This window comes from Cottoperca gobio, chromosome 4 (genome assembly GCF_900634415.1).
Source record: "Cottoperca gobio chromosome 4, fCotGob3.1, whole genome shotgun sequence".
Lineage (NCBI taxonomy): Eukaryota > Metazoa > Chordata > Actinopteri > Perciformes > Bovichtidae > Cottoperca > Cottoperca gobio.
Genome location: NC_041358.1, coordinates 16,854,004 through 16,868,777, shown reverse-complemented (window position 1 = coordinate 16,868,777; position 14,774 = coordinate 16,854,004). Strand labels below are relative to the sequence as shown.

At 40.6% G+C, this 14,774-nt stretch overlaps 1 protein-coding gene across 1 annotated transcript in view; it reads right to left on the bottom strand.

Annotated features, from left to right (window-relative positions):
- ptprsa (protein tyrosine phosphatase receptor type Sa) overlaps positions 1-14,774 on the bottom strand; it is a 239,000-nt gene that overhangs the window by 116,201 nt on the left and 108,025 nt on the right. The window contains 1 exon segment of the mRNA XM_029429714.1: positions 12,084-12,307. Within this exon segment, the coding sequence (XP_029285574.1) occupies positions 12,084-12,180 (97 nt within the window). The 5' untranslated portion in view covers positions 12,181-12,307.

Here is a 14,774-nt window from a genome sequence, read left to right as displayed (position 1 = left end):
TGCTGAAAGCAAGAACATGTGCTCATTATGCTGTCCATGGTCAAATGAAGATAAAAAACAAAATGTTTTCAACTAAAAACTTTTAGTCGCTCACCTGCTGATGAGCAGAGCTTTTTTTTTGCCCTTCTTCTTGGATAATTTGGGGCATATGGGGGGTTAGAGCGTGATATTAACTACACTGCCTGGATTAAAAGGTACAACTCCCACTGTGCACACCATATCGTAAGACTTTTGAATCAAAGTGCTAATTTCCCTAAATATGAATTCAATTGTCATATGTTAAAAGTGTATTTCTGACAAGGCTGTGAGTGTTTGTAGACAAACTTGTTGAGGCTAAATGAATCAGCCAAGAAGGGCAAGGATGAAACTCTTCAACTTTTAAAAGAAGTATTAGGGGCTGTGTTGCTAGCAATCGTTAATGTTGAAAATATTGATTGCTGGCCTTCTGATGGTTAAATGAAAGAATATTGATTGGTACATCCTTTAAAAATGTTCACATCCCTCATTAAATCAGTTGGAAAAATAACGACCTTCTAATAGCGTTAAACATGTAAAGATTACTCACTAAATCAAAGAAGAATGGAGTATATATTATTAAGGTTGTGGGATGATATGAGCTTTGCAGCTTTTCTCTAGCTTTAAGGAGCAGGGCTACTTCCTTTTTTCTGCTGCATACAATGATGCCTTATGGCATTTTACAATCTCAATTTCCATTCTGAAACTAACCAACACAGCTTTACACAACACAGCTCCTCTGCATTTGACCTCCCCTTACAATGTACCCTCTGTCGAGACAGAAGAGGGATTTACAAAGAGCAGGCCTGTGGCAGTGGTTCTGAAGCAGGCCAGCGCTCTTTGATTAGTTTTCCCCTGGACCATTGGACGTTTCCACCCAGTCGCCTTTTCCCGCTCCTAGTCTCTTCATAGGATGACAGAGATGTACAGTGCAATAAATGTGACAGCCCGTATGTCAGTTTGAATTCATCTCTAGACAGATTATGGATTTTCTCATAATGTACTGAATATAGTTTTCAATATTATTTTAGGAAGGTTTTCTTTATTAATTGTTTTATAAAGCTAGCGAGCTAGAAGTTAAAAATGGTTGGAAATTAAAAGTATTACACAATATGGGGGGGGGGGGGGGGTACAGGAACAGGGTGGAGGAGGAGGAGGAGGAGGAGAGGAGAGGGATAGCAGGACATTAAGCGTTAAATATATCATCAAAAAATAAACATTCCCGTTTTGTTTTTTTCAGCACGGCTCAACAATGCTAACATTTCCCTATAGAAGAGGCTTCTCACCTATACCTGTCAACCTTCATTCTGGCTTCAGTCACGGTCTGTGGTGTCCTGCACTGTGAACTGAATATGACGTCCGGTCAGCAGATATTTACGACACAGCAGTGTATATACGGTGCACTGATCAAATACACTGTAAGAAAAACAGGTCTGATGTTTAAGACCCAAATCGATGCTGACAGTCCTGTTTCGAGCTACGTGTAGTAACAGAAACAGGAAGCAAGTCTCTATACATTTTCAGTGTGTGGCATTCTAGATTCTTATATCTGTGAGGCAACACTTACAGGTGGACAGAAAGCTGGTCTGCTGTAGGAGAGACTGTAACACGTCAGGTGTGAAAGATATTATACCCTTCATATTGGAGACTAAAGCTCACAGCTCACATTTGACACATTCACAAGACTGCTGCCCATTTAAGTGCTCCGTCTATTTTCTTTTTACACTTTTCAGGTAGTTCGTTAAATATTGTTTGAACGTCATCAGCATTATTTAATTTCCAATGAACTCAGGTTGGGTAAAGGGTAAAGAGACAATGGCTGTAGGCCCATGAGTGTCTACTATAGTGCAATTACTACAGGTGTGCAATGTGTGATTGTGTGAACTCTGATGAGCGTAATTAACCTTTTTTTCAATTTTCCTCAGCTGTGTGCCTCTGGGCTTCGGCTGCCAGTTACCGTCGACTTTGAGCCTTTTTTTTTGGGGAATTTGAACCGAAGTACGTAGCCAGTAATTGCAGGGTAGAAAAGGTTGAGTGATGTTGAGGATTAAACTGCTTTAAAAAAAAAAACCCAATATTGAATGACGGCATAGAGCGCACTGTATTACCAACAGATATGCTTATTCACAATGTTTCATGTTTCCTGTATAAGGATAGTCTCCTTTAAAGGTGCTATGTGCAGCATCTTTAAACATAATATATAATTTTCATATTATGTCAGTCCCTGCTACAATTACCATACATTAGCTTCACCATAAAAAGGATGATGGTGTTTCTTTTTTTGTCAGTCCAGTGGTGAATAGTGCTAATGTGGAATACAAATCTAAAAGTACATTTCCTATGCTTTCTTGCTACATTTAGCCCCTTTAATCATCACATAGGTCTACTAGGTAATAGTAGCTAGAGAAAACTTTTTTATAGTAATTCAAGGTTGTACAATTTAATGTGGAAAATATATTTCCATTTTCTATGACTATATAATACTTTAATACTTAAGAATGTCCTCAGCTTGCTGCTTTTTTGTACATCTCTTTTTACTTTATTTTTAATATTTTATCTTTGGCTGTTGGTCTGTCTGTTTAACTGTGCATATGACAATAAAACATCTTGAATCTTTCTATACGAGTGTTGCCCGGAGCACAGAGCTTTTGAGGTTTGATTCCCACCGCTGACACCTATTCCAAACATGTTTTCACTTCTTTTGCTGTAAGGTACCTTGTATAAAAAGGTCTCCAAACGGCGTGCGTTATGTTATCAGAGATGACATTGAAAGGACATTGCACCCGCAGTGGCCATTTGTCCATTCCACCTAAGTCTCTCTCTATTTCCCCGAGCTTCCCTCAGACAGACTGGAGGTACGGCACGGCACTGCCCAGATAAGCACGCAAGACCCTGTCTTTATCTGCCCGGCAGGGGGGGGGGGGGGGCATGGCTTGAGCTAAAATAACCAGCAAATGGGGGCCCGGCTATCTTCACAAGGCCCCGAGAATAGAAGTGATCCACACAAACACGACCGGCTAGAAGGAGGGGAAGAAAAAAAAAACCTCACACTGTGCACACAGACGGTTGTTTAGCTAGTACAGCTACCACCTGCTACTGCCCGCTACCGCTGCTGGACCTGATAAGAAAAAATACACCGGCACTGTGATTATAAAGTGGCAGAGAGTGGGAGGTGGGTATGTGAATATGAGACAGCTCCATTTACACTTATTTTCTGTTTTCGTTTGGTAGAGGGGGGGGGGGTAAGAGGAGGGAGGAAACCAGCTTTATGACTAATACAATAATTGATGGAGAAAAAGCTTCTTGGGTCATAAATTGGAGCCATTATCCGCTGAATTAGCAAAGTGGGAGACAAAATGACGCACGCAATCAGTGATTTGCAGAGAAAGGCAGGGAATTGTGGGAAAAGGGCACTATCCATCTTGCTACAAATAGATATCTTTCACAGAACATAGAGACCTTTTTTCCCGCAATGTCGGAAATATTTTGGGTATTAGTGGTACTACTGTAAGCAAACTAATTCCAATGTCTCCTGCCACTCATTTGGCAGTCTGGGAAGAGGGTGTAGTTAGGGTGAGGAAGCAGATGAAATCAATTTACTTTGTTTTACTGATGTACTCGTAGTTTCTACGGGCATGACGTTCAATGCGTATAACCTATTCCTTTGTCTATATTTCCCTCCTTCTCCCTCCCACTTTATCTCTACAGAGACTCTACTGTCGACAAGTACTGAACTAACAGATATAATCTTCTGGGTTTTTTAGGATGTTTACAAAGTGGATGAGAGCAACATGATCGACTGCGTGTTACTGATTTAAAGTTGATTTACTAGTTAATCCTGGATGAGATCAAACTTAATTTTCATATTAGACAAACAGCAGACACATGACACGCACGCACACACACACACACACACACACACACACACACACACACACACACGGCACTCTCAGGACTGACTGCTGTGGATCAATTTTGAATCTCAGCATGTTCAATACTTTATTTATTTTTTATGTTAAGTCTAATTGGAATATTTTCTACTGATTAAATGTGATTCATTTTGAGAAAAATATCTAAACTTACTAAGATGTTGTCATTGTTCAGTGGTAAAAGACCAAGTAAAAATGGACTAGCAGTCCAGAGAGATGCTGATGTTGAACTACAGCCATGTGGACCTCTGAAGAGATTTAACCAGCTTGCAGTATCTGCCCAACAGCTATCCAAAAAGACTCAGTAGGCTGCTAAGCTGCTAGAGCTTCCTGTCCGTCAGTCCTGGACCTGATTTAAAACCACACACACACACACACACACACACAGACACACACACACACAGAGGAGGGATAGCAGATAGATAGAGATATAGATTGATTCAACCTAATGTGTATTTATGTGGCTGCATTAAACAGCGCGCGCACGCACACGCACAACACACACACGCACACAAGCCCCATCAATCAGGACCAATTCTAACAGGCTGCCTGGGCAAGTGCCATCACTATGGAAACCAAGCCTTTACTCTAAAGCCGTCTTGTTTTGTCTCGTCTGGGAGGTTTTCACGCGCAATCACTGCCAACAAAGACCAGCAGACTGCTACAAAACCTCGAACCAGGCGAGAATGAAAGACAAAGGAGTGAGAAAAATAGTTGGTCAGACTGTCACCAATTTCTGATGGGACAATTGTGAGTTAAGATAGACAATACAGTGGCATCAATATGTGCCAACTTAGAAGATGAACAACAGGGCTAAACAGTTCAGTCAAATGGTATCTGACACGCCATTATCTATTATACTTAACTCATTTGTAAGAGTCCATTTCCATGACATGATAAAAATCAGCTAAACCTAGCAGCACCTGTAGAAATCTGTAGCACCTTATATGAAACAAAAACTTACTCTTAATAGTGCTACTGAAAGGGAAAACCTGTGTAATACTACGATTGTGCCGGTGAGGTGTGAATTCTCGAAACCGCTTGACATAAACATGCAAGTTCAGCCGGTCAGGATGAAAAAAAGTATGTTCTAAACTAATCTCAGCTGTAGCCATATTCCACAGGGCATGTTTGAGTCCATTCATGTAACTCTTACTTTGTCTTTGCAAGGTTAAGAGTTAATGAAACAGTTGCTTTTTCAATTAACATATAAGGAAGAAAGGCTAATTGGGATTTGCTTTTGGTGCAGCTGGGGCGTCAAGCAGTTGTAGATATAATGATTCCTAAAGCGAGTTTGTGCCACCTGGACTGTACAGGCAGTTCCCACAGTGGAAAATTGTCCATCTTGTAATGTCTCCTCAAATCAGATTTTCCGTGCAACAATTATAAAAAAAAAAAAGGCAGGATTATTTTTCCTGTTGGAATTTCTTCAAATAAATTGAATTATATTCTACTTTTCTTGACGCTCGTGGAAGAGACCAATTTTGAATAATCATCACATCTTTCAAGTTCATTCTCAAAGCAATTGATTTCTTCTAACAATAAAGTAATTAATGTCACATTTCTCAAAAAAAAGAGAATCATTTGAAAATGATTCTCTTTTTTTTGAGAAAACAGAGATTCCAGGACTCCGTAGTACATGCAATGAGTAAAGATGTGATGTTTTTGTGCGAGCTATTCCCCATGGCATCATACAGTGTGCCATCTATGTCGACTTCACTCCAAGCAAACTCGCAGGGCTCAGGCTTTGCAGTCCATGAGGGACTTGTGGCAGGATGTGGGAACCCAGTATAAAATAAGTTCTGAAGTGTTTGTACCCAGAGGTGAAAAACTTTGCCTGGCCACACTGCTGTCAAAGCTAAGCTGCATTTCTAAAAAAGAGTGGCAAACCCATAATATGCATAAATTGGTCCCATTGAAACCACTGTTGAAGGCTAAAGAAAAAAAGTGATACGCACTAAATATCCTTCCGCCAACTAGAAATAAATAGGCTCAATTCCTCAGCGAGAGGGAAGGGAAATTAAACTTAAGTGTGTGTCGGATTTCAAATCACAGAGCACGCACAGAAGAGATGGAATTAGAACAATTGTACGTCATTTAGAGACTCAATTTAGGCAATTGACACTTGTTGGCTTATTAAATGAAGAGGACACCTCCAATTGCTAAAGTTGTTATAGGTCTGAAAACAAAAAAAAGGACAAGAATAAATCAAATTAGAGACCAGACAATTTGCTTTCCTTCCTCTGAGAATACAACTAACTAAAACACATATTTTCCCTGTATATTCAAATCCAAGTAAAGCTTTACACAATAAAAAAAAAAGTATTCTCCTGTGCAGTCTGAGAACGAAAGTATGAACAATTATCGGACCAATATCTTTTTTTGAGGGGCTTTCAAAAACCCTTTGAAGATCTTAACGTGTTCATCAAAGCATCGAAGGCATTACAATTTTGAAAGCATTGGTCATGTGTTGGTGAACACCTCTCTGCTGGAAGAAAAAAAAACAGAGGCATAGTGCCTTTACGCACTTCAATCACACCTATTGTTCTGTCAAACTGAGTTTATATAACATCGCTCAAACTACTGGAGCATGTTACTGAAAAGAAACAGAGAGAGTGAAGATGGGAGATATAAGTATCACCAACGCTGTGGCTGCAGGTTTTGAGGACAGCTATTTGATCCATTGTGATGACCAAAACTGTGCTTTTAGAAGAACATTTCAATAAAAAACTTGCCTAAAAAAATTGCCTGGGATTTTTCTGATACTAATGTCACAATGTTTTATCTTTGGAACCAATTTGATAGTTGATGGGCATCCACCTGTATGCTGTCCTGCGACCTCTTGGTAAGGAGTCACATGTTCAGTTATTCATTATTGTAAATCATTTCTTGTGAACAATGTTCAGCCGTCTTGTATGGCGAACATTTGTACATGCTTTTATCATATGTCCAGCAAGCACTTTGACCGCACATGTAACTCACACCTGAAACACACCCGTTTCAATTTTGATCAACTTTTTTAGTGAATGCAAAAACACAAAGTTGGAGGTCTTTCCAAAGTGCAGCGCTTAACCCTAACCCTAACCCTAACCCTAACCCTACAAGAAGCAAAGTTGGTTTCTTGCACCACAAAATCTAATTGTTTCCCCGCTACCATTTTTAAGTGTGAAGCTCTGAACATTTAACCTTCAACCACTCTCGGAAAGTAGACAATTCCAACAGGCTACTTGAGGCAGGGATTCATGACTGTAACTTAATTAAAAATGGTACTTGTTTTCCTCTCATTTGAGAGAAAAACAGTGTATGGCGATAGCATGCGGCCAAAAATGCAACAGCAGGGTGCACATAAAATTGAATTTGAGAGAATTAAGTCGACAGTGTTGGCTGGAACATAATTTGACTGGAAAAGATAAGGAGCGAGGGAGGGAGATGGAAAGACAGAGAGCAATTGAGAGAAACAAGGAGAGAGAAACAGAGATGTAGGGAACAAGAACAAGAAAATAACGGCTCCACTAAGGGGCTTCATTTTTTTTTTCAATTGGCAGCTTCAAAGGAATATAAATAATTGAACACCCTAACCCCATCACAGTGAGTTCTGGCCAATTACTATTAGGAGTACTTTGCCAAGAATGTTGAAGACTCAGAAAGGCCAAAAGAAAGGAAGAAGTAAAGAAGAGGTGAAAGGCAAGAAAGAATGCTGACAAATAATCTTTGGGTCCCGGTCCAAAAATTCAAATATAAACAAATATTGTATAGAATTACTTTACTGAGTATCTAAAATAATGAAAAAGGTAAGGAAAATATGAATGTAGGCCTATTTAAACAGGAATTAAGGGGAATAATCACGGACATACAAGACAGTAGACTTTTCCTCCATATAAGAAACACTTATTCGTGTTGCACCTTACAACAAGAACACAGCATTTTAAGCAGATTTGAATAGCCAATGACAAATTAAAGGACTTGTCATAATTGGAATTTTAATCAATAGTGATAGAGCTGTTTGAGCCAAGTTTCAAGTCATTCTGAACCCCTAAAGCTCTAAGTATCTATGTGTGTGCGAGTGTGTGTGTGTGATGCCACTTTTTTACGTACAAGAAACCGGTGCACACCATGGCAACTCTGTCACCCCCGCAGCTCATAAATCAAAACATTTATATTACAAGATGGTATTCATACATCTAATAACTTCAGTACTTTCCTACACTTTCAATATTACCCGAGACATTTTTAAATCAGCCTCCTTTACAATGTTAGAAACACAACCTTTCAGGTGTTTGAAGTAAAACATTAAACACACCTTTTAAGTGATGTGTTTGATTTGGTTCTTTTAACCAGGACTGTTATTTTTACTCTTACAACTCTCCGTAGCGTCGGGTCTTTGTTTTGATGCTTTTGTCTCCTTTAAATCATGAATAAAAACCACTTTGGGTTGTAATTTTCATAAATTCTATAAATATGATGAAAATGATTGCTATTGTGTCCAATTACAGTTAATGACTTTGATATTGTTACTTGTTTGCCTGCAAATGTGTTGGTGCAAACAAACAGGAATGCACACAAATGGTGATAGCTTGCTGGTTTGGTCTTTATCTATATTGTTGCTAGCAAAGTCTCTGGGTGTCTATATTGCAAATTTATACTAAATACTGTTATTTATGGACTCTTAGATGACAGGCCAAGGGCCAAACAAACAATAAAAAATAGATATGAATACATACTAACCCAATTACTTTGGGTTTTTCACATAAAATGAATGCACGATACTGCCATCTAGTTTTATATCTGTGCTACAACAAACATCATATACTTGCTCAATATAAGCTACCTATGAAAAAGCTCAGGTGACACCTCGCACATTAGTATTATGCGCCTGCACACAAATTTCATGGAAACATGCAGACAAATATAGGCATACACACATAAACATGGAGCCAAGCATTATTACGGTCGGGGTGGCAGGATTTATTGGGCCATCTTTCTTTCTCTTTTGATTAAAAATGTCTCCTTCTCGCTGTGATTTATGAGTTTAAATGGAAGGGATGGAGGGCAGAGAGAGAGGGAGGGATGTGAGACTAGGGGATGACATCATGCTTTCAGCTGGGCTTTTCTGCAAAAGTGTGGTGGATGCCACACTTTTGTGTGTTATTGTGTGCGTGTGCGTGTGTTGTGTGAGTGTGAGTGAAAGAGAGAGAAAGTGTTGATACGAGGTGGCGGAGGTGTCTTTACCAACCCCCTCCCTTCTCCCCAATCCTCTCAGTCCACCAGGTGGGAGTGAATATAATTGGACAACTGAACTACTGGGGTGTGTGTGTGTGTGTGTGTGTGTGTGTGTGTGTGTGTGTGTGTGTGTGTGTGTGTGTGTGTGTGTGTGTGTGTGTGTGTGTGTGTGTGTGTGTGTGAATGAGGGTGTGAAAGACAATCAGAGAGAGCAAAAGATGGTAGTCTGTGAGTGTGTGCATATATTTCCAGACTTAATTGTGGGACAATGCTCGGTGGCCCCAAAAAGAGAAGAAGCAAGAGTATGTGTGTGTGTGTGTGTGTGTGTGTGTGTGTGTGTGTGTGGCCAGGAGGGGGGGAGCAAAAAACAAAAAAACAAAAAATGTGAACATGAGCAATAGACAAAGACACAGAGTGAGAGAGCTCGACAAAAACAGCGATTATATCCACAGGCAGGGCAGACAAAGACTGGCAGATACTGACAGATGGGGAGAGAGCCCTGCTGTTAGTGTATTTGTTAGTGTTTGTGAGGGAGAGGGAGAGGGAGAGGGAGAGGGAGAGGGAGAAGGAGGAGGAAATCTAATCTCCATCAAAGATGAAGCAGACTGCACTGAGTGTAAACAAGGGCTGTGAATAAGTTCAAGTGGAAGAAAGAAACCTGAATCATAACATAGTGATGACGAGAAGATGCAGAAAACTGTCTTCGTGCAACATGTTAAGAGAAGGAGATTTTGCACCTCAGCTTTTCATTTCACTCCGGAAAAGTGAGTGCGTGTCCTTGCAGTGAGCGAGACAGAAAAAAGGCAAAGACATGTTTGACATCTGTCTGAGTGCAATTTCAGATATTTTCAACCAGCTGAGGTGAAAGACACTCAAATTATGCTACCAGACACTCAAACCACCATCCAATCAAGAGTAGACAGCTCTGTTGCAACATGAGAAAAATCAAGTCCTCCTCATGTTATCTTGAACCGCAGAGCACACATACACACTCACTGAATGCATGACACTCAAGCGACTGAAAAGACAGAGAGAGAACAAGGCGAAAAATGCAATTTATCGCAAAAATTGCCCAACATTGACAGAAAAATCAGGAACGACTCAACTTCCAACAGATTTGTATTCTCTTGTTTATGATTTTTATCGAATCTGTGTCTTTGTTTCAGGTCTGTATCGAATAGTTTGAAGCTTCATTCATAACGTTGACATTCAAATTCTAAAATCAACATTCAAATGCTGCGCCGATTATTATTATTTTTATGTCTATTTATTCTGTTTAAATCTGGTATTTCTGCAGAGTTGCAGATACATATTAGGCTACACATATATTATATATATATTGGTATTATACTTTATGTAGAATAAGATTCCAGTGGTAGCTGCATAGGACTTTTTCAGATTCAGATTTGTTTTTGTATCTGAAGCGGATCCATATTAAGGCTACTGTAGCAGCAATGCAACAGCACAATAAATAACATTTATATAACCACAATAACATTTCCATTTTTCAAGTGGGACGACGTCAGAAAGGACATTTCAAGCTTCATTCGAAAAACTCAATATAATATAATATTGGTACATCCCAACTTTGTTTTTAGATCGTTCTCATTTTTCTTTTGTAGATTTAATCTAGTTTCGGGGTTTGTTTACATATGAATATAGCCTCTTGCGTAAGGACTTGGCCTTTGTACATGGGCCAGCCCACTTTACCAGATGAGCTACCGGGGCTTCCCGTCCATAATCATCAAAACATATATCTTATTATTTATTTAAGTGCTATTTTACTTTCTTTTTTTTTTACTTTTTGTCCAAGCAGAAATTGTACAGAGACAGACAGACTGAGAGGAAGCGGAACAGATTAGATCCGATAAAAACGAGGCGATGTCCTAGCCCTGCCTTTCCTTAGAAATGTGCGCACACATCATTCACATGTCGCATAAACTGACACACTTCCACACACACACACACACGCTCAGAATGATCTACAGACGTACAAACATTCGACGACGTCATACATATATAATTCTTTTACATTCTCACCATCACACTTAGCCACACACACACACACAGGATTTACAAACAATGATACCCAAGGGGGAGCCTCCCCACCTCGCCATCACTCTTGTTCTATTTCTCTACAGAGCCTCCTCTTTGTTTTGTCTCCTTAATGCTGCTCTAAGCCCATCTTAACGGGGAAATGGTGCAGAACAAATCCTAAGCAGGAGTTGACAGGGTGGTATAAGAGACTACTGTCGTTCCTCTGTTATGCCGAGTTATGGAGGACGATTTATACGGACAGGCATCATATCTAAATGATAAATATCTTTAAGACATCCGTGATTTAAAAAGGCCCGGGTGGGGCTGATGTGTATCTGAAAAATGTGACAGCCGAAAACTTTCATTTTAAGTATTTGTAACAGTGAACGTGTCCATCAACAGTCACATATCCTCGTCTTTGAGCAAAATCATGGAGGCCCTACATGCTCACTCATCACAAGTTTAATACAAATATTAATGCAGATGTAAGAATGCCAATTAACATTACAAGTCAAAACTAGCCCTTCAGGTTGTACTGACATTCTTATGTTCTTTGGCTGAGGCAAAAGCAGAGACATCCTATACATGACATACCTTTCGGAGATGAAGATTTGCAAGATGAGATATTAACGATTTAAGATAATAAGATATGCCTCTACATGCTCACCAAAAGCAAACTCAAGAGGACAGTAGCAGAACGCAGCCGAAGTATCTCTATGTAAAGCTCTAGGAAAGGAAATGTTCACCGATGCTTTGTTTACTTGCCATCCACCACCTTTCTGCAATATTCCATTTCCAAGGTATATGAACAATGGCCCTCTAAAGGGCACTACATACTAAGTTATTGGTAGCAGCACGGCTACTCAGTGTCTTGGTACTTACATAAGGCGTGGGAGCCGGTGAGCAGCAGTGATAGCAGCAGAGTGGTGACAGGCAGCAGGAGTGGCAAGGAGAGGCGAGGGGCACCGCTTGTGGCCATCTTGGCTCCAGTAGGGAAAGGGGGGCAGGGAGGGGTGGGGTGGGACTGGTCTTTGACCTGGCTGGAGAGCCGAGGCCCCGACTGCGCAGGGAAGGTTGGGGGTATTCACGCAGGACGGTATGGCACTCTGTAAAAAAGGTAGGAAGAAAGATGGGAAAAATTAGACATTTTTGTAATTAACTTTGTTCATCCAGGGTCTGCGATCAGAAATTCCAAACACAGACATAATACTTGTTTCTACACACATCAGGAACATGACGTTGTGACAGTGAGGTACCAAAATATAATAGTTTGATTGTTGCCGTTCCAAATGGGAGAGCAACGGCTAAATAAAATGGTGCCAAACTATTTATTACTTCTGAGCATTTAACCAGGGCCATCTGCAGTGAAAAGGTAAAAGGTCCTGCCCACATCCACGGGACATGTGTCTTTTGATAACAAAAAAACAAACATTTTCCACAACCTCTCATTGCTGCTGACGACACATAAATGGAAGGAAGGTAATAGGGTGTACTGGAAGCAAAAGCACCTTTAACACAGCCTGTTTCAAGGTGGGACTGTTGCGCCATTATTCTGCCACTAAGCCGGCAGTGGAGGTAATCACAGAGCCGAACCAACGTCTGTGCACGGACGGACACACACACACACACACACACACACACACACACAACACACACACACACACACACACACACACACACACACACACACACACACTTCGGTCCTGTAATGCTGGCATGTTATCTAAAATCACACACTGGGGCAGCTTTATGTCTGCCCTGTTTGATTCACTGTAAAAAATATAAAAATAGAAAGCAAAGGTTACATAATGCCGGATCTTCTTTACAGCAGTATTGTAGAATCTCTGTGTGAAAGGGGCTAAAGTAGCACACACCCCAAACGCCTGTAATCTCCCCTTCTCTCAACCAGGGTCCTTTCACATCCCTTAGTTAGCAGGGGAGTCCGTGTTTTCTATCGGGTTTATTTCTTTCCTAATCGCCGGATCTTGACGTTATTTGCTTATCTCATTGCCTTGTAATTACACAAGCACCCAATGATATTCCAGGCACCGTCTCTTTGTTTTAGTCAAATTGTCATTAATCCCCCAAGCTACACAGAAGGACTGGGTACGCCTCCCACCACACACACATAATTTTCTCTCATTGATATGTCTGGTGCAGCACAGAGCCACCACCGAGTGGTTCCATACTCTTTAATTAAAAAGACGTGAATAAAGAGACAAAGAAAGAGAGAAGTGAGAGAGATCCATGACATGAATGTAATGAGTTTGTCAATTTCTTGACAAAAGCAATATCTGCAATGTCAGCAATCAAGCTGTAACCACAGAAGTGTTTCTTCTCAGAGGACACAGACGAGAGGACCCAGGTTCAAGGCCCTGTGTCGGCTTCTGATCTGCTTTAGTGTCCTCGTGAAAGACACTGAACTCTTCTCAGCTACAAGGATGATACTACTCTGCCGAGCCCGCACGAGTGGAGAGGGCTCTCTAGAAATTAAATGAATTACCTACTACTATACAGCAGTACAAACTGTGCAGACAGTGCGCGCGGTCGACAACCGTGTGGGTAAATCTCAAACAAAAATACATTAAATTTAAATCACCTTACTCGAAAAAATGTGTGACTATGTCAGCCATGTCAAGCAGCTTAATCGTCAGAGGAGTTAAAAGGTTAATATATGCAGCCGCTTTTACAGGGATACATTTGTGACTGCGGGCTTGTGAGAGACGCAAACCACCACAGCTAATTGCAATGTAACCAAGCACCTCAGACAGCAGGCATATACAAGCGTCCCACCCTTCGCTGCTACTGGATCAGGCTCTGCAACTGGCAAGATGGAACAGACAGACACATGCAGCAGCAGGCACACTTAAAAAAATAAAACCACAAACGCATTCAGCAAAAAATAAATAAAAACACACACAGCTACTGGACTCGGAAAACAATCTTTTCATTTCACATACGAAATGCAAGCAGAGAAATTCAAGAACACGTGACACAGACGCACTTACAAAAACACAAAAGGGATGGATCAACAATAGGTCTTTTGTGGCAACGCCATGCCAGAAGAGAGTGGGTGTCTTTCAGAAGCTCAGCTCATCTTTCAACACGATATTATACACACACGCGACCAACATGTGGGTCCTTGCTGTTTTTCTTTTTTCTTTTTTTTTGGCCTGGAGGGCATGTAATGTCATTGGTGAGAACTGAGGGGAATACAGAAACATGAATAGAGAGAATGGGCGGAGTATCAAATTATCTGAAGACCTCTGAATGATGCCCCTTTTTGTTGTGAAAACTAAACATTGGTGGAGGTAGAGGGAATCTTGTCATGCCTGTAGGGAATTACTCTATCTATGCTCACAAATTGCCTAGGTTATGATTTATCACTATCACCTTAGGGCATGGCTTTCCATCTCCTCCTCTGGTTGCTATACAAACTCTACAACACAATTACAACAGCTATTGTTGTTGAACGGCCTCGCCAAACATAACCTCAAGGCCAAGTGTGGGCTCCAGTTTAACCATAGACACCGTGTACACAGCTCAATGCTAGAATAGGCTCGATAAAACAAA